This window comes from Camelus ferus, chromosome 10 (assembly GCF_009834535.1).
Source record: "Camelus ferus isolate YT-003-E chromosome 10, BCGSAC_Cfer_1.0, whole genome shotgun sequence".
Classification (NCBI taxonomy): domain Eukaryota; kingdom Metazoa; phylum Chordata; class Mammalia; order Artiodactyla; family Camelidae; genus Camelus; species Camelus ferus.
The window spans coordinates 60859549-60879932 of record NC_045705.1 but is presented as its reverse complement, the minus strand read 5'-3'; the positions used below and the strand labels follow the sequence as shown (position 1 = coordinate 60879932).

The 20384-nt window shown below is 53.8% G+C and overlaps 1 protein-coding gene across 1 annotated transcript in view; it reads left to right on the top strand.

The window, feature by feature from the left end:
• Positions 1-9145, top strand: part of LOC102509037 (guanylate cyclase 2D-like) — a 40208-nt gene extending 31063 nt beyond the window's left edge. Inside the window, 5 exon segments of the mRNA XM_006173318.2 lie at positions 1129-1303; positions 2263-2361; positions 3146-3240; positions 4835-4920; positions 8789-9145. Coding sequence (XP_006173380.2) covers positions 1129-1303; positions 2263-2361; positions 3146-3240; positions 4835-4920; positions 8789-8897 — 564 coding nt within the window. The 3' untranslated portion in view covers positions 8898-9145.
• The last annotated feature ends 11239 nt before the right edge of the window (positions 9146-20384 follow it).

Here is a 20384-nt window from a genome sequence, read left to right as displayed (position 1 = left end):
TGTGGGCAACAGGAGCATCATCATCATGATTATTATTACCCACCAGGTGCTAAGGGAGAGCGGACATGCCTGGCCAGAGGGACAGCTCTGCTCCAAGGGTCCGAATGGTGCCAGCATGTGCCTGCTGTAGGAGGGGAAGTGCATGAGCTGGGCTCTTTAGTTGGCAGATGGGAAGACTTGGTGGGTAGAGTCTCCATCTTCACTTTGGCTGGCCTGGCCTGTGGCAGGGGAGAAGGCCATGGTCCACATCTGTGTCCCCAGCACATGGAACAGGGCTTTTGGAACAGAGAATGCATTTCAGAATAGGAAAGATTTGTGGCCTGAGTTCAGGAGGTAGATCTGGAACCAGCAGGTGAAAGGCAGGTTGCCATTTAACTCAACTTTTGTAGCTGCCTAGATGGGGAGAGGCAGCCACTCAAGAAGGAGATGCAGGTGGGCACGGATGGCCACTGGGAAGGCAGGCGGGTGGGCTTTAAAGCCCCTTCCAACTCTGAAACTCTGGGATTCTCTCGTCTCCTAAACCATTAGCCAAGGAGATGATGATGGTGGTGGTGGTGGTGGTGATGATGGTAAAGACAGAAGCCTGCTTATTGAGCATCTATGATGAGTCTGGTTCTTTAAATACTTTATTTTTAATATACTTTCTATATGAGAGGAACTGAGGCTCGCACAGGTGGCCGGCCTGAGCAAGGTAAATGGCAGAGCCAGGGTTTGAATCTACACCTATCGGATCTCAAACTCTCCATTCTTTTCAGTACACCTGGAAGGCCAAGGGTTTGGGAGATAGGACATGTATCCAACATACATGTGCACTCTCCAGATGAGGCCCCGATCAGTTGCTGTGGCATTGTGCAGGCAGGGCACCCTGGCCTGCTGCCCGGGAGCCCATAGCCTGGTCAGAGGAGATGAGACAGGCACGGTCACCTGCAATTCAGACAAAGGTGACCTGAAATGTGCAGATCTAATCGTTGCTAGAGCAGCTGGGATGGGAGCCCTGGTAGAGAGGGCACTGTGAGCCAGAGACTCGAGGGGTGGGTCAGACGCACCTGAGACTCGGCCTCGTATGGATGTGGATCAGACCAGGGAGGGCGTGTTCTTGTGCTGGAGCCTAATGGCTGTGACTTCCAGGTGGAGACCATCGGGGATGCCTACATGGTAGCATCCGGGCTGCCCTGGCGCAATGGGAACCGGCATGCAGCTGAGATCGCCAACGTGGCCCTGGACATCCTCAGCTCTATGGGCAATTTTGGGATAAGGCATGCGCCCACTGTGCCCATTCGCATCAGGGCTGGGCTGCACTCAGGTACATGCTTGGGTCTGTAGGAGCGACAGGCCAGAGCAGTCTCCCAACCCTGCCTGGGGCACTGGCCGGGACAACCCCAGTGGTGTGCTTCTGGAATTCTAAGAATATAAAACTCCATAATAGAAAAATTTTACATTTCTTTTTTTCTTCTATTATTTTAAGGGTCTGTCTATTATTATCTATCAAGGGCATCTAAGTTCATGCTGGGGAGCTAAGAATCTGATGGAAGAGGCAGGACAGAGACCTTCTGTTGTCATGCAAACAACTAAATGTTTGCTGGGAGGGGGCCAGGAGAAGCCTCAGGGTCTCTACTATAGTATATCCTTCTTATGCCCCCACCCCTTCCTTTCTACATATCCCTGCACAATGAAGTCTAAACTCCCTGCCCACCCCACCTGCCATAGCCTCCAAGGCCCTTGTTAATCTCTCCAACCTCATCTTCCACCACTTCCCACTCCATCCATACTCACTGATTACCGTTTCCCACAGACAAGTGGGCTCTCTGCCTCTGTGCCTTTGCACCTGATCTTCCCTGCCCTCATTCTCTCATTCTTCAAGACACAGTTTATGTACTGCCTCCTCCAGGAAGTCCTCTGGGCTGGGTCAGAGTTTCCTTTCTGGGCTGGCACAGCCCTAGTGCTTTCCTCTTCAGAGCATTGATTATAGTTTACACATCTCCCCTCACCAGGCTAGGAGCTCCCTAAGAGCAGAGCCTGGCTCTGATTTGTCTATGTCCCCCTACCCCCATCCCAGAGCCTGGCACAGATGTTGCCTCCTCTCTGGTTTTTATCAGAGACTCCATACAGCTTTATCCTCATCCTTCAGCGGGAGCCCAAGATGTGGGGTGGGGATAGCAGCTGGAAGGGGTGAGTGGGGAGTGTGGGAAGGGCAAGACTGTTGTGGGGACTTCCCTTGGGTCCAGGACCTACGAGAATTCACTGGGTACATTTGAGTTTCAGGGCCTTGTGAGGCAGGGGTCATGGGTCTCACCATGCCTCGGTACGGCCTCTCTGGGGACACTGTTAACACCTCATCCCGGATGGAGTCTACAGGTCTGCGTGAGTGAGTTTCTATCCTGCCCAGGGAATGACCCCTGAAGCCTGGATGTTTCAAACAGGACTTAGTAACTAAATCACCACCTGGTGGCAGCGTACCCTAGTTAACAGTAAACAACTATACGGAGACGTATGTCACTGATTCTTTTAACCTTCCACAGGGTTTCTGTGATGATCTCATGAGAGAACAATGACTGGAAAAGCAGGAAGCCTGGGTCCTCGGCCTGACTGCAGCCAGTGTGCCTAGTGTCCTTGAGCAAAACGCTCTTCCTCTAGGGCTTGGTTTCCCCATCCTTACAATGAGGAGACCCTTTTCAATGTTTTTAAAATGCCATTTTAGGCCCTTGCTGTCAGCAGGGGCCTCTCCGAAGGCTTGGTTGGAGCAGCTGAAAAAGCTGAGCCTGTTTCTGGCTGCACAGGTTGTGGGCACCCTAACACTGCTCAGCAGACATTCTGCTTAAACAGATGCCCTACTGGGGAGTCCTGCCCGTAAAAGAAGAATGACTGCTTATCTGCCCTGACTCAGCCTTCACTGTCTTCCCTATAAGCAGTGATTATGTTCCCAAGGTTCTGACCTCATCTTGAGTTCTTCTTAACACTCAATCCATGTTATAATTTGCTTTTCCTTGAGACCCCTATTTTAGCACCCAACAATCTACTAGGACAAGAGGGCCAGGCGAAGGGTATTGCATGAATCAGAATTGTGTGCATTGCTGGCTGGAACTGAGGCTTTTAAAGATTTTAACCAGACGCTAGGTGGTCACTTGACTACTACCTTTCTTCTCAGCGTACAGAACTCATGTCCGCAGCAGCACTGTCCAGGCACCGCTCAGCCTGGATGAAGGCTACAAAATTGACATCAGAGGCCAGACTGAGCTAAAGGTGGGAGACTTTCTTTCCTAGGATTGATGGGAAATGTCTCCAGAGGTTCAGTTTCTGTGGGCAGCAGGAGAGATTCTCATCTGACTGATGTAGCTGAAGGAAATGCCTGCCAGGGGGATGATCACCTTAAGTGTCTTCTTCACTCCCCAACTTCTAAGTCAACATTTCTTCCTAGGAGCTACTCCCTCATTTGGCTCCCATGAGGAGAAGGGCCAGGGCAGAGAAGTTACTTCTATTAGTCACCTACCTGGGCGGCATGCTGGTGCACAGCATATATTACCATATTTATTACAGAAATAATGAAAGGAGGATCAATGTCCCCATTTTATAGTTAGGAAATTAAATTAGGGAGGCAAAATGACTTGTCCAAAGTCACACAGCTGTTTCCCAGGTCTGGTGGCTCCAAAGCCTGTGCCTTCTCCATAGCACTGTTGGGCTCCTACTCATCCCTCAGAACCCTAGCACACACCTTACCTCTCACTGAAGCCTGCCCTGACCCAGGAGTACCCCTCTTCTTCCATCCCCACAGCAGTAACTATCAGGCCTTCTCTGTGCACCCACCAGGCCCACGGCCAGCCCTCTGCTGTTGTAGGTGTGATAATGGTTTTTACTTGCCCCTGAGCACCAAAGGGCAGAGATGGGTCTGTCACTTCTGTATTCTTTTTTTAAATGTTAACCTTCAATACCATCCTATGAATGACTTTTCTTCCTACCCCACCCTCTTTCATTCCCCCAATTCCTTAGCTAGAGCCAGGCCTGGAAGAGTCTAGAGCAGCCTAGACATTTAAAGGCCCAGGGCTGCAGCTGGGCCCCAGAAATAGGGTGCTCCACGGGACTCACTTCATTACACAGTGGAATGTCAGAGCAGGAGGGTGCAGCTCAGAGAGGACAGTAACTCATCCAAAGTCACACAGCCTATGAAGGCCAGCATATGTGGAATCCTTTGCTCTGGAGGCTGAGGGAGAGTGAGCTGGAGTAAGGGCAGGCATGTCTTATTTGGGGGAGTGGACGCTAGATGTCCTGAGGATGAGGATTCTGATGACAGAAGGGGATCAGAGAGGGACTGGGGAGGGCGGCATGCCGACCTCGAGTTCTTTGGGCTGGCCCGGGGATCCAAGTGGCAATACCCACCCCTGGCCAAGGTGGGGTGTGGAACGTCTAGGACAGCCAGCCCTGACCCCAGTGCCCCTCACGTCCTCTTTGCTCCTAACTCCAGATGGCTGCACGCCAATCCCAGGGGAGGCCACCAGATCCTTCAATAGTTTGGGAGAATCACAGATCATAGAATCCTGGGATCTCAGCATGCCAGGTCTGCTGGTTACCACATTCGTAAGTCATTATTTATTTATGTCTCTAACAGATAAATATTAACTTATTTAATCCTCACAACACTATGAGGCATTGAGGAAACTGAGGCACAGAGAGGTGAAGTAAGTTGGCCAAGGTCCCACAGCTGGCAAGTGACAGAGCCAGGATTTGGACCCAGTCTGCCTCCAGGCTCTAGGCTGCTGTCCCCAGAGCTTAGGAGTCACATGCCTCTGCCCTTGGTCTCAGTTTGTGAAGGTTTGCTCAACTCCTTTCCTCTGTCTTCCAGGGGAAGGGCATCGAGGAGACCTACTGGCTGGTGGGGAAGGCGGGCTTCCCCAGAGCCCTCCCCACACCTTTGGACATCAAACCAGGGTGAGTGAGGGGAGTTTCCCCCAAAGCTTGGCCTCTTTTGTTTGAAATTTGACATTTGCTATTTTTCTGATTATGGAAGTATTACCTGCCTATTGGGAAAACTTGGAAAATGCAGAATTCTTTAATGATTAATCGCTATCTTTCCGGTCCTGAGAGACAGCCACGCTTAGCGCTTTAGCATGGTTCCTGCCAGCCTGTTTCTGATGCATCTGTTGTGGGTGAGATCATGCTGCCTCCGTAACTTCTCATTCCGATCTGTGCTGTCCGCTCAACATCCTGAGCGCCCTCCTGTATTGTTCAGAGCACTTTACTAACACTTATGGCATTGGGATTGCAACATGCGGGCGCCGTGATTAGCTCAGCCTTTCTCTTGTGGCAGGGCATGTAGATTCTTCCCACCTGAGCTGGTTACAGGTTGATGCGTTGATAAATATCACTGGGCTTTTGTCACCATTCAGACTAATTCTGCAGACGAGGAATTTACAGATCAAAGGGCACTCATATTGTAGGAGCCAAAAGAAGCAGATTCTCAGAGAGTTTGTGCCTGCCCTGCAGTTGGGCTCTTTCCTTTGTCCTCTGTCCTTTGTCCATGTCCCTTGCTGAGGGCAACACAGGTGAGGTGGTGGAGGAAGCAAGGACGTTTTACTGCGACGTGCTGTTCCTCACTCTCTTCCACTCAACAGTGGGCAGTCCACAGAGGGCAGAGCGTGTAAGTGTTGTCCGTTGCTGAGAATTAGTTTCCTACTGATGAGGTGGCCCTCAGGCCCCCAGGCTTATTCCACCAGTGGGAGGCTGCCCTGGGGATGTTCAGAGCTCCAGCAGGGCCCCACTGCACAACCACCTCAGATCTTTCGGCCCAGAGTCTTTCCCTCATCAGAACTTCTGACTAGCCCTTCTCAGCTCTTCCAGGATGGCCCCATCCCGGCTACCTACCTCTCATTTCTCAAAGATGGGAAGCGTGTGGGCAACTCATGGGCTTCCTGGGAAAAGACTAGCACTAAACAGCCCAGGCTATGTGTCCTCCAAGCAGAAGGACTGATGTGGACAGGGGCTGCGGGCAGTCAGAGCAGCCATTTCCTTCTGTCAAGGTGCCCCTGGGGCCCCAGGGAGCCCGGGCAGAGCGGTGCCTGGGGCAGGCAGTGCCCTGTTCATCTTCATATCTGAGTGCCTTCCCTGACACACACTGGGTCCAGCGAGGTAGGGAGGAGGAGGGGGACGGATGGACACACACTGGTGTATGGAGAAGCCCCCAGGGTACAGGACACACAGCTGCATCCTTTTTATAAGGACACTCTAGCCTCCTGGGTGCAAAGCCAGCTTATGTTCACAGAAAGGCCTCCACACAACCCTGGGTCCTGCAACTTTGCAGATGGCTTGCTGGGTGAGGACAGGGCTCGGGACTGGCTGTGTGACCTCGGGCAGGTCCCTGCTCTCCCTGGGCCCTCCCACATGCCACAGCAGCCCCAGCTCACCCACCCCCTCATCCTGTTCCCATCCACTGAGCTCCTCTACTCCAACCTCCTCTCTGGCCTCCAAGGGCAAGACGTCCTCTGCCCTCAAGGCCCTCGGGGGCCCACCCCACTTCTGCCTCCACTGGCAGCCGCACTTCTCAGAAGTCCTGTCTGCTGACGCTGACTGCACTTCCTCACCTCCCACTCCAGGCCCAGCTCCCGCAGCCTGACTTCCACCCCCAACGGCCCAGAGAGCTCTGTGAGGTCACTGGTGACCTCCGCGCATGTCACCAGCTCTGTGGGCAGTTTTAGTTCTCAGCCTGATGGCTCGCAGCATTTCCCCTGCCTCCCTCTTCCTAGAAACATGCTCTCTGGGCCTCCTTGGCGCCCTGGCTGTGCTACCTGCTCTCCAGCTCACGCTCCCCGGGCTCCCCACCAGCTCCTCTGCTCTCCCCAAGCCATGGATGCTGGGGCTGCATCGGCCACCTCCCTGCGGCCTCCCTTCCTCTCTTCACACCAATGACACTGTCACGGGCCTCGGCCCCCAGCCTCCCCTCCAAGCTCCAGGCCCCGGGTAGCTCACACTGACCCCTCAACAATTCCTTCTGGAGCTTCCACGGCACTGGAGATCCACCAGGCCCACCTGGCGGCCTGGCCCTCCACCAGCGTTCTCTCATGGGTGGCCTCGCCACCCTCAGTCAGAAAGCTGGACACTGTTCTGGAATCCCCAGCAAGTCCTGCAGCTCCAGTCCATCACACCCCAAGCCTGCCGGCTTCTTCACCTCCTCCTCTCTTTGGGCAACTGCAGGAGGCCTCACCATCTCCCCTCATCCACCTCCACACGGCAGCCAGAGTGATATTTTAAGTAAAACACAAACATGATTAATATGAAAGTTCCCTGTTTAATACTCTCTGGGTCTTCCTACTCCGAGACTCAAGCCTGAACTCTGAAGTTGACTCTGGGGTCCCATTCTGTTATTCCTGGACCTGCCCCTTAAGCTCAGCTTTCCAGCACCTTCCACTGTGCACCACCTGCTCAGGGGCTCCCTGCTGCTCCTCAAGACTCTCAGTGCTTCCCACCTTAGGGCCTTTGCTCTTACTGCCCCCTGTATCTAGAACACCCTGGCCTGTCCCTTCCTCTCCTGCAGGTCTCAGCTCTGATGCTGCTTCCTTCACAAGGTGGATCGCATCACATACTCTAATCCGAGCCCTGCTGTCACCCTCCCTCCCATCTCCCCACACTGGGTCCCCGTAGCACTTGTTACTCCCTGATATTTCTTATTGATGCATTTATGGAACTTTGCCCAGGACAGCCTGGCCAGCTGATGGGCCTGCAGATGCTTGATGCCCAGGGAGGTGAGCTCCCACCATCTCCCTCGCAGGGACCTGGCTGTGCAGGCCCTAGGCAGCCCAGCTGCCAGTCCCCCGCCTTGTCCACCCCATCCTGGAATTGGGGACCAGCAGGTCTGGCAGCCATTTGTCATTCTGAGCTCTGTCAGGGATGACTTTTCCACTCTGGGACAGAAACTTTATAAAGTGCCAGCAATGTTTTCATCTTCTTGGTTCAGGGAGGGAGGAGAGCAGAGATTAGCCACAGTGAGCTCTGCCCGACCTAGGAGCCTCCCAGGCCTCCGGGCAGCAGGGGAGAATCCCATACCCACAGGCTCAGATCCAGGAGGTGGGCACCCGGGGCCTGAGCGCACAAGTGCGCCCACACTGTGCACACACACTCTACCTGTCATGGGTGTCAGGTGCACACACAAGTGGAAATACTACCATACACCCCTCCCTATGCTTGGAGATGAGATCACAGACAGGCAGACCCACGGACCCCAGGCAGACACACAAGAAGACATGCAGAATCTCTGTAGGAAGGGCCAGCTGGATGGGAACTTGTCTTGGAGTTGTGTTTACAAGGCAGTTACCAAATTTTTACTTGAACTGTATGCTATAGCTTGATTTTCTTTTTTTTTTTTAATTGAAGTTTACAAGGCTGTGTTAATTTCTATAACAAGATTTTTAAGTCAAGTTTTCTAAAGATGCTTTCATTCTCACTTTCAATATTTGCCCTATCTGCAGAAGTTGTCTATCTTTATATTTGGGGCTGCTTAGGGAAGCTGGTGGAAATCAGGGGAAGGAGACAAAAGGCCCCTCTCATGTTTTGGTGTAGCCACGACCCAGGCAGCAGTACCCATGGAACTGGCTCCCATCACCTGTCACAGTGACACTCCACACAGGGGCCCCTTCTCTCCGCTCTGCCCCTGACAACCAGTGGTTTGCCCACGGCAGGGCTGCTGCGGGGGTCAGGAGGAGCCAACGAGAGCAAGGGGATCCTTGTAAGCAGCTGTGGGCTCTAAACAGCCACCACTGTTGTTCTGGGTCAGGGTTTATTATTCCTGTTTGTCCTTTTTCCCCAGGGACCCCTGGCAAGACCTCATAAACCAAGAAATCAAGGTGGCCTTTGCCAAAGCCCGCCAGAGCATAGCCGGGCCCTGGAGCTCGGGGAAGGCCTCGGCCAGGCCATGAGGAGAGGGACAGAGTGCGGCAGGGGTGGGTACCAGCCCGGAGTCCCCGCCCAGAGTCCCCTGTGCCTGGACACCCCAAGCCCTCTCCCTGCTCCACTCCCAACAAAGAACTCTTTTGCTGAGCTCCCTGGTGACTACCAAGGCGCTTATTAAAAGGTGCCCTAGAGCTGATATTAATAGAGGTGTTCCTGTGTGAATCCTATGGGTAAACTTGCTTCTAGACACAAAAAGAATAAAAATAGAAATAGCCTCTTCCTTTCATGCAGTGCTTTGTTCTTGACAAATGGTTCTGACTCTTGAGAGCTCATTAGAGAACTCACTGTTCCTTACCTGGAGAACACTGTCCCCACCAGACAGCCCAGGTGCCCAGGCCCAGAGAGAGGAGGTCATTTGTCCCAAGTGGCATAGCTGCCATGGGCAGAAGCAAGATGGGGACCAGGCACTGTGGCCAGACCATGTGCTCACCTCACACCACTTCTTGGAGCCTCTGTTTTGTCATCTCTAAAATGGGTGTGCACAGAGCCCACATGAGGCTTGTTCCTGACCAGGGCTTGGCCCACAGCAAACGCTCAGAGCAAGCTGCCTCCTTCCCTGCCTGTCCTCCCGGAGCTGGCCTAACCTTTTGGGCTTCTGTGAGTGCTGTGTTGGGATTCCAGGTCTTGGACTCCCCAAATCTCAGGAGAGGGGTAAGGAGGGGAGTGATAATTCCTTGGTTCTTAGGGAAAAAAGACTTCTGTCTTACAGGGGAAACCTACCCCCCAACCAAAAAAAACCCCACAACCAACTCATTAAACTGATTCCCAACATCAAAGAGTACTTTCCAAACCCCAGAGGCTGATTTCAGTGCAGGTGGACCGGGTGCACATGGAATTCATTTCCTTAACTGAGGGGAGAGGGCCAGGGGCCAGGGGGCAGGTTAAGCTCTAAACAAACTCATTCTTCTTCAGAAGACTCCTTGGGAGTGGGGAGCTGGCACTAAAACTGAACTGTGGGTCCTCAAGAAAATGTTCTGCTGTGGGGGCTGTGCTCTGTGTGTGTGTGTGTGTGAGACAGAGACAGAGAGAGGAGACATGAGAGGGATGTGGGAGACGTGTGTATGGAGCCATGAGCAGCTGCGTGGTGGAAAGTGCTCGACTCGGCTTTAGGAGATGCCCCTGCCATCCTGACTGCACAACTTTAGACCTAATATTTTTTTTTAATTGAAGTATAGTTGGTTTACAATGTTGTGTTCATTTCTGGTGCACAGCGTAGTGATTCACTTATACATATACATATGTATATTCCTTTTCATATACTTTTTCATTATAGGTTATTACAAGGTACTGAATACAGCTCCCTGTGCTGTGCAGTAGGGCGTCGTTGTTTACTAGTTTATATATAGTAGTTAGTATCTGCTAATTCCAAACTCCCAATTTATCCCTCCACCCTCTCATACCCCCCGCCCCCATAACCATAAGTTTGTTTTCTATTAGACCTAATCTTTTTACTCCTCAGTTTCCTCAAATGCAAAAACAGTCACCCTTACCTCCCATGTCATTGCAAGAATTAACGAAAAAATCTAGAAACATCGTGACTGGCTCTGAGCGAGCCTGCGGAAGGGATAGGAAGGGAAGATGTGCGCACCCCTCTGTGGGATGTGCCTGAGGCTCTGTGTGAGGTCCTGTCTGACGTGCGGTGCTGCCATGGGCTGGGGGCCAGGTGCATGGCCCTGGTTCCTCCACAGAACTCTGTGTGGACCACACTAGGCCTGTGGATTTTCCCTCCCAGCCTCTGCCTCTTCATCTGTAAAAGGAACATTTGGTCTAGTGACGGTGAGATGACCTCTGGCCTGAGGCTCTGTGTGTATCCCTGGGCACACAGCTGGTAAATGGAGACCCAGCAGGAAGCAGACACAAGGGGACCAGAATTCAAACTAGGATCCCTCTTTCCTCCCATGAGCTGGCTCATGGGCCTCTCTAAGCCCCTCAGCTCCTCACTGCATGTTGGGCACCAGACCCCTGTGCTGCCTGCCTTACCAGGCTGCTGTCAGGTCAAAGGAGGCAACACTGTGAAAGCATGGTGTCCCCAAGGAGTGTGCTGCAGCTGTGACTTGGGGTGCCAGTGTGTTAACAGGCCTGGGTGGCTGTGTGCACACTGCGTGGGTATCAGCACTCAAAGGGCCCTGAGCAGGCAGGTGACCTTGTTCCTGTACATGTGGCTGTGTCCGCATGTGTGTGCTTGTCTGTGGGTGTATCTGTGTGTGTCGTTGTCTGTGTATATGTGCACTGGTGTGTGTGTGTGAGCCTGTGTGTGTCTGCAGGTATGCTGCCTCAGCTGTGTACAGCATGTGCCCACGTGTGTCTGCGTGGGCACCAAAGTCTGGGAGCAGCAGCAGATCTCCTGATATTCATGTCTGCGTCCACAGTGCATGTCTGCCTGTGTGGTGTGTGTCCCAGCGCGTGCCTTGTGAGTGTGTGGGTTACATGTCAGGGTGTGCCTGGATCTGGCCACAGGTCTCCTTACTCTCAGGCCCTCCAGGATGGTAGTGTGGGGGGAGTAGCCCCTGGCACTCTGCCCACCCTCTGAGCTGCCCAGGCTGAGAAGGGCTGAGCCAGCTCTGCTCTCAGAGGCCCTGGATCTAAACCCCCACGTCAGAATCTAAGGGCTCTGGGGTGGAGGAACCCTATCACCAAAGCCAATGCTGTGTGTGAATAGATCCGCACACTGTGGTCCTCACCTCTCCCCAACCTTCTCCCATCAGTTGGGGACGAGGTCACCAAGGTGGAAAGCCAATGCCCGCCTGGCTCCTGGTTGTGCCCTGGCCTGGGGCTGGGCCTCCTTATTCTGCACCCACAGGCTTTGGGGCTGGTTTAGTCTACATTTACCCGCTGCCCCCTGTGGGCCAGGCCCTATGCCTGGAGTTTCCATGCACATTATCTCAACCACAGCCACCCTCTGGGACAGGAGGTATTTGCCCACTTTCTAGAAGAGAAAACAGAAGCTCAGAGGGGTGAAGTGACCTCTATCTGTCTCCTGATCGGAGGCGGTTGCATATTACTACAGGAGCCCAGAGAAATGGCAACGGTCCCTGGAAGGTTCCTAGAGAGGGTGGCCTTAGGGGCACACTGCTTTCTTCTCTGTGAACAAGGTGAGCACAGAACCTTCCTGGTGAGGCTGAGGAGGTTCTCGAAGGTGGCCCTCCCCTCATGAGGGGCTGGCCCAGCATTTGCATGGGGCTTCCGTGCATGTGCCTGGGTGGAACCCCGAGATGGGGCCCCAAGTCGTGACTTTCATGATGAATCAGTGCCAACTGGTCCCCTTGAAGTCCCCTACCCTCCCCCATCAGCCTGGGGCCATCCTCCTCTCCCTTGGGGTCAGTTCCCAGCAGTGGGACACTCCTGGCATCTCTAGGGGATGGGGTTCTCCCTACAGCACCTGGGGCTCAGGGAAGGTCCTCACAGGGCCTGCTGATCCGAAACTGTTTGGTTCATGGTTCTTCAGGTTGGCACAATTTGGGATGGTCTCCTGAGAGATGCTGAAGACTTTGACCTGGCATTTAAGGCTCTACTCCCCCTGTCTTCACCTCATCTGCCCCCTATACACCCAACTCTCTGGCCATGTCAGATGGTCGCTCTTCCCCAAACCCTTCGTGATACCACACCTTGTTCTTGCTGTTTTCTTTATCTAGATGACCTTATCCTTTTTTCAACATTTGGTGAACTCCTACACATCCTTCAGAGTCTACCTAAAAAGCCACCTCCTCCTGAAACCCTTTCCCGGTTGCCCTTTGTACGTACTTAGTGGTTGCCTTGTCTGACCCTCTTGTTGAAAGGAACCTGATAGAGTTCATTCTTTTCATCCAGGAAGAGTCATGCCCTGGGAGGTGGAAATGATGAATGAACAAACTAATGAACTAGTTAGCCCGAAGGCTCTCAGTGAACAATCTCCCCTCCTGCAACACCAGCTCCTGAGGTCTCCTGCCTTGTTTCTCCTCTGCTGTATCTACATCTGGGCTTGCTTAGTCCAATGCTTAGCTGGGGTCCTCCACACCAGGTGGGCGGTGTGACCCTGGCTACCCTGTCTCTCCTTCCCATCACTTGCTGCTATGGTCACCCTCACCTCCAAGCCTTGCACTAGCCTGGGTGCTCTTCCCCAGCCCCTCTGCTTCCCACTCCTGGCCAACTCCTCCTCACCCTCCATGCCTCTGCCACTTCTTCCAGGAAGCCTTCCTTGAAACTCTCCTTTCCACCCCTGCCTACTGCAGGAGGGGCACCTTCTCTGGCCTCTCAGCTCCCCAGCCACCCTGTCCAGCCCTGTGCCTGCAGACTGGGGGCTTCCTGAGGGCCCGGCTGGGTCGAAATCCTCTTTCTGTGACCTCAGTGGGAGAAGAAATATAATAGGGCTGGAGAGGTGGGGAAGACCACTGTGGTGGCAGGGGAACCTCTCCTTAAGGAAACGTACCCACATGAAAATCCACATTTGCTCAAAGACTATCAGAGCTGAGTCTATATTCTTACATGGGGAGGTGAAATGATGGGGAGCAGGGCCTCATGTGTACTGAGCATGTTGTGTGTGTGCTGTCTCAGGGAGTGGTCCTTGCAGCCCTAGGAAGTGGGTACCTTCACCTCTGTTGCTCCTGAGTTCACCTGGGGCTGTGAGACGCCAGAGCTCAGGCGCTTTCCTGAGGCCCAGCCACACCACGTCTTGTCCCAGCTCTGCTCCTGGATTTGCTTGCAGTAGCCATTCCTGCTCGGGGCTCCAGTCTCCCCATCAGGATGTGGGCAGGGTGGGCTGAATTTCCAAGGTCCCAGTCCAAGAGATTTCCCTGAGTTCTCAAGACTCTTCAGAAGTCCACTAGGGGGCAAGCAAGCTGTTCCCAAAAGAACCAGAGACCCTCTAGCAACCCCAAGATTCGTGATCTCTCTCCAGCCATCAGGCTCCCTGGGCTCAGCTGCCCAGCCAGGGAGGAAGGACGGCGCTGCACAGAGCAATAGGTGGGCCCCAACCCACAGAGGAGACTTGCTTGGGGAATCTCTCTGACAACTGATGGACAGTGAGAAGACAGCAGACCCCAGCATCCTGTCCCCCTCCGAAAGGCCTGGTCCGAGTCAGCATGTGGCAGAGGTTTGTCCAGTGTCTGCCACTTGCATTTCCTATTAAATAACACGGAGGTGATGCTCATCTCATCCAGGGCTTTCCTGGATGCTGGCTTGAGCAGCCTACCACACCCTCTCTGGGGAGGCAGGTGCAGTGGTCCCCACACACAGACGAAAGTGAGGCTCTTACTGGCACTTCTCTTCCAGTGCTGACCTAGACCTTCCTTCTGGGCTCCAGGCCCAGCACCCAGCTTCTGCCAGGCCTCTCCCCGATGAGCCACAGATTACCCTGACTGTGCTCTGCCCTGTCCCCTGGCCGGAACCAGGAGTGACCACCCTCTCTTCTCATGACCCTTTCCCTTGCCCCCTTAATCAGTCCCGATGTCTGTCCCACCCAACACAGTGGTCTCTGCCTTAGTGTAGGACCCATCATCTGGGTCCTCAGCAACGGCCCTGGCCTCCGTGCCCTTTCCTGCCCCCATTCCCACTGGCCTGCGCCGTCCCCAGTCTACCTGCAGCCCAGCCCTCACATCTCACTTTCCTACTTGGCACGTTCCCCACTGCTGAAGGCCAGGGCCCTCCACCGTGGAGCTCCTGCCAACAGACCCTCCCCACTGTCTCCCTTGATGCCCAGCCTTTCCCACCCCCATGCCCAGCCCTGTCTTGTCTTCTCAAATTGCTCAGACACCCAGTGTCAATCTAGAGGTTTTTTACTATAAGAGTATTCCTATTCATAGTTATAATAATCCCCCAAGACCTGGAATCAGCAGCCTGGAGACTGTGTAACCTTCCCCTGTCACCACTGTGTCCAAAACCCTTCCAGCCTGAGAAATAGCACAACATCCACCTGGCCCCTTTCCAGAACTGTTATTGGGTGCACGGCCTGAGGGAAGCTAACTACAGGGTTGATCCAAGGCCCAGGAGCCTTTTAAAGGGCTGATTCAGGTCTTCCAGGTGCTGGGCTCCCCCTGCAGGCAGCCCTTGGAAGGGTCTTTATTTTACTGAAAAGAAGGAACTGATGTGGATGGAGTATCTGCACTTTCATCTACACTACAATCCTGCGAAGGTAGACATTATTGTCCTCGTATTTTTAATGAAGCTACTGAGGCTCAGTCCAAGGTCACCCAGCAAGCCAGTGGCAGAACTGGTCCTCACCCGTAAAGCCTCCACCATGCACGCCATCCTGGCTGCCTTGGGCACAGCTACGTGGAAAAAAGTGCAGACACAGTGACAGCTTCAGTCACCAGCTGCAGGGTGAGACCAGCCAAAGGAAATGGGGTGAGTTCTGGGGTAAGGTCCGGAGGGGCAGGCAGGTGAGGCTGGGGCCCTGGGTGAAGCCAAGGCTGACAGCCAGGTGTCCAGGTGGCTGATGGAGGAGCTGAATGGGCCAGACATCACGGTGTGCTGTGGGCAGATGTCAAGGTCAGAACCTGAAGTGTGAGTGGGGCAGTGGGGGAAAGAAACAGCAGGGAATTCTGGCCGTCCAGGAGCCTTTTAAAAAGCTGGTTCAGGACTTCCATGCACGGGGCAGTATGTCTTCAATTCTCTCCCTGTGGGCCATCAAAGGAGGGTGTTTTTTTCACATCTGCAGCCACAATCTCCCCTCTCTTGGCCCCTGGATTTCTGTGGCACAGGCATGAAGAGCTCTTTCAGTCGGAGGGTTTAGCTTTTTTTATTTTCATATGAGAGCCCAGTACGCTAGTTTCTATAGCGCTCACCTCTGGCAACTCTAAACGGAGACAGAGACAGAGACAGAGGGGAGAGATGGGAAAGGAGAGGGAGAGGAAGGAGAAAGAGAGATGCGAGGAGAGGGAGTTTGATGGATAACTGCGCATAGTTGGGAGAGAGCCGGAAAGGAGAGAAGAGAGGATGGAGGATGTCTGCCGGAGCGTGATAGGGACTCTGGCCCCCGTGAGTAGTGAACGAGACAGGAAAATGGGAAATGTGACATGTGCTTGAAACCCCAGGGCTGTCAAAGGGTTTTAAACAGGGGAGTGACCTGGTCAAATCTGTGTTTCAGAGAGATTCCATCTGGCCTGCCACGTGGAGAATGAATGGCTGGCTGGATGAATGGGAAAGGGAGACCCTGGGCCAGGAAGCTCTCCGGAGGGCTGGGTGGGGAGAGAAAAGAGCCGAGGCCAAGGGGGAGGGAGACCCATTTAAAGATCAATGGAAGAGGAGAAGGAAGAAGATGTAGGGGTGCAGGAAAGGATCCAGGAGGAGGTGATGGAGAGGCGGGAAGAGAACCAGGAGAGACATCTCAAGATGCCATGGGAGCATGCAGCTGTGAAGAAGGCAGCCAAGTGACCAAGTGACCAAAGGAGCTAGGGACAGAATAGTGTCTGTCTGTAGCAGTTCTGGACGTGGAGGTGGGGGTGAGCTGAGTGGAATGATGGGGCTGGAGACAGCAGAGGAAGAAGTGAGGGAAGTTGGGGAAATGGAGGCCACAAGAGCAGACAGCAGCCTTGACAGGTCTGGCCAGGAGGAGACAAGAGGGTGGGTGGGGTGGTAGCTGGCAGGGACCTGAGAGGCCTGGAAGTGGGTTGTGAAACACGTGAGTGTGCGTGCTAATGGGAGAACCTGCAGGGAGAGGGGCTGCCCAGAATTCTTTCCAAGAGGCAGCCTCTGCTGGCAGAAGAACAGCCCGTCCCCCAAGAGTCCAGGTGGGCCCTGATGCACGCGAGGTGAAGTTGGTTTTTAGGGTCTGGTTCAATCCTCAAACCCAGGTCTCCTGGCCCCAGCGCACAGGGCAGAGGAAAGGCAAGCGGGCAGAAGGCACACAGCCCAGAAGAGGCCAGAGAGCAGGAGTCTGTAAGGCTGAATACGCATTCCCAAAATTTCAGACCTAGGGAGAGGGGCTGGCTTTGGGGCCGGGGCTGGGCATCCACTCCTCAGGACACAGGATCCAGCCCTCTGCACCTGGAGCCCCAGCCCAGCCTCCAAGCTCCCGGGATCCTAAGCTCACAGCACCATAGGGACCGTCTGTCAGACTGTGCCCTTTCCCCTTCTTTTTTCACACCCCAGGGAATCAGCCCTAGTGGAAGCCGCCCTACCCATGTGTGGTCTGCTTCTGAAAAAGTCAGCCTCACGAGCAATGCAAGATCACAGCCTTGCTCCCACGAGCATGTGCATGTGTGTGTACGTGAGTCTGCATATGGGCACGTCCATGCAACACACACACATACGGCTTATCTGTGCACCAGGTCCAGTGTGTGTGCACTGGGTTTGGGAGCCTGGATATTTTAGGTGTTTGTTGTATATATGGGATATGAAGTGTGTTTGTGGGTGATGTGTGTGGAGTGTTTGTGACTGATGTTTGCATGGGAGATATATACACTGTAGACATCATATACGCTCAGCGTGCATGCTTGTGATGTGTGCATGCGTTGTGTATGTGTGACAGTTGAACCGGTAAGGCGGGGGTGTATCTGTGTGTGGTGGCTATGTGACTTTTGAGGGTGTCTCTGTGAAATATTTGTGGACAGTGTGTGTGCCTGTGTGAGAATTTGTGTGAGGTTGGCGCATGCTTCCTGTTTTCCTGAGTTGTGGCCCTGTGAGTCCTGTGTTCTCTTTGAGGGTGGATATGAAGGGTGTGTGTGTGTGTGTGTGTGTGTGTGTGTGGGAGGGGAGAGTGTGCTTTTGCGGGTGCACTGTGTCTGTAGGGGAAGCATGTGTGAAGAGGGCTGTCACTAGAGGAGGCGTGACAGCCCAACATAGCTAAAGGGACAGAGTTCCACCCCCACTTTGCCATCTCCTGGCTGTGGGACCTGAGCTAGTTACTGCCTTCCTCAAGCCTTAGATTCCTCCCAAAGGCCAGCACTTGAATTCTGGGAAGGCCCGCTGGTCCTGAGGAGGAAGGCAAAGTGAACAGGACAAGAAGGGACCACAGTGAGCCACACTGAAGAGGACGGTCCCAGTGAGAGCTGAGTGTGGCCAGGCCTCCGCCCTGTCACCTGTCGTCTCGGTGCCCCACCTGTCCCCCTGCAGGATGGCAATGCTGCCCCCCTCACAGCCCCTAAGGGGCAGCCACAGTTACATTTTAGGCAGGTCCCCTCCCACATGCCCCAAGCACAGACGAGGGAAACTTCCCGAACCACTTTACTGCCCCCTGAATTAAAGCAATATGAAAAAGAGCTGCACCCCCCCAAACGGAAACAACGCCCAGACAGCACCAAGGACTGGGTAAGTGCCAAAGGCTGGGGGGCACCTGACACTCAGGAGTTCATACTCTGAACCGCCCTAGTTACCCATCCTTGCTCCACTTTAGAGACAGAATGGGTTCAGAGAGGTGAGGCCACCAGCCCACAGTCACACAACAGTGGGCAGCACAGTGAGGAGGGGTCCCAGGTGAGTCCCTCCCTGAAACCTAGGCTGCTTCTGTTCCTCGGCTCTGCCCTCCTCAGGCCCCTCCTCAGCCCACCCATTTGTGGGAAAATACAGCTCTACACTCAAGGTGTGTCATGGTTTTTAATTTTAAAGACTTTAAATTGAAAGAGTTCTAGATTATTTGCTCTTTTGGCTAATTCATGCTCCATCATGTGACAAGACAAAAGAGTGTTAAGTTTGTAGGTGCTGCAGCCCCATGGCCTGGACTTACCCATACTGGCTGTGCAAACTTGAGTTAATTAATTAACCTCTCTGAGTTTCCTCAAATGTCATCTGTAAATGAGAGGTAATAATAATAACAGTAATAATAATATCTACCTCCTTGGGTGTTGTAGGATTAAATGGGTTACAATATGAAAGCTGCATTAGAAAGCTGCCTGGGCTAGCCCATCCCCTTCTCAACTTAATACAGAGGCCTCACACTCATCTCAAAACTTTACTCATGGTAAGAAAGGTTCATAATCCTGTTAACCATAAGTTTACATTTCATCCCTTCATTTCTGCAACTCAGTGGGGAGGGGCTGTCGCTACCTCCCTTTCACAGAGGGGTGAAGGCTGCCTCTCCGCAGAGCCCAGCTGCCCCGCACCCTCACAGGCGCAGCGCTTTTCAAAGGGCGCCTGCAGGCTGGCAGCATCAGCACCACTGGGAGCTGGCTGGAGATGCAGGTTCTGGGCCCTAGCTCAGACCTACTGAACCAGACTCTCAGGGGTAGGGCCCAGCAATCTGTCCTAACAAGCAGGAGTCTGATACTCTCCAAAGGTTGGGAGGAACTGGCCAAGGCCTCTGAAGAGCTTGCTGTGTGAACCAGGAGTACCGCATGTGAGGCAAGGGAATCACCCCCTCAGCCTGCGTGTGACCTCAGGTCATGTCTTCACACTCTCTGGGCCTAGAATCTGCTGTCTTTCCAGAAGTGGAGGTAGAGGAGGCAAGCAGGATTCTCCGAAACTTTGGGAGGTGACTATTACCTGTGGGGCAAGCCAGTTTCCAGAAGTTCTCCCAGACCTTGGGGCTTGGAGGAAGACTGGAGCCCACAGCCTGCCGGGAGCTCAGCTCAGCAACAAACCCCAAATCGGGAAGGGTTGGGAAGTTGGGAAGGGACCTCCAGGGAACCCCTAGAGGCAGAGTGCCCCCCACCATGGGATGCCTTGTCTGGGCCATGGCCTTTCCCCTTATAGGAGCTGGGTCCTACCTGAGAGGCCTGGGACCCACCTCTGCCCTGGGTCCTGAGCCTACAGAGCTTGGGTCCCTCCAACTCCACTCCTCCCAGTCATTGTCTTCCATCGCTGGGCGCTCCATCTGCCAGCAGGTCCCTCTAGTCCACCTCGGAATCACAGACTTTCAGATGAGGAAGATGATGCCAGTCATTTTGACCCAACCCCCACTCCACTCAGTTTTTACAGCAGCATCATCTCAACAGCCCCTTAAATTTGGCCGAATCACTGTCCCCATCTGACAGATGAGAAATTGAGGCTGACAGGGGAGAATGACTTGCCCAAGTCGCCCAGCTCCCTGGTGGGGCTGCCCCACTGCAGCCCTGCCTCTAATTGGTGCAGCCTTCGGGGCACTCACATGTTTGCTGCCCCCTCACCCTGGGCCTGGTTCTGTTGCTGCTACATTAACTTGGAGATGACACTTTATGACGTCACAGACCACAACCTAAGCCCACATTAATAACCCTGGATGATCAAGAAAAGGATACCTTGAGTTTGACCTTCAAATAGTTAAAACAGCTGAAAAAGTGGTGTGGCTCAAAGGGCCAAACCCTCAGGTTCCCAGCAGCCCGAGCTCGGCAGAGAGCTGTGGTTTCACGGTCCGCGTGCAGCACAATCAAGCTGCTTCTGATCCTGCCCTGCCTGCTTCACTCAGTCTTGAATTTTCTCACCTAACATCCCCCCATCTCCCATGGGGCCTCCTGGAGCCTCCAGTCTCCTCAGCCCCAGTTCTCACTGACCAGACTCCAAGCCAGGAGCCTCTGGTGTGGCAGCCAAGGGGTACACAGGGCTTTACCAACACCGGCTTCTCCTGC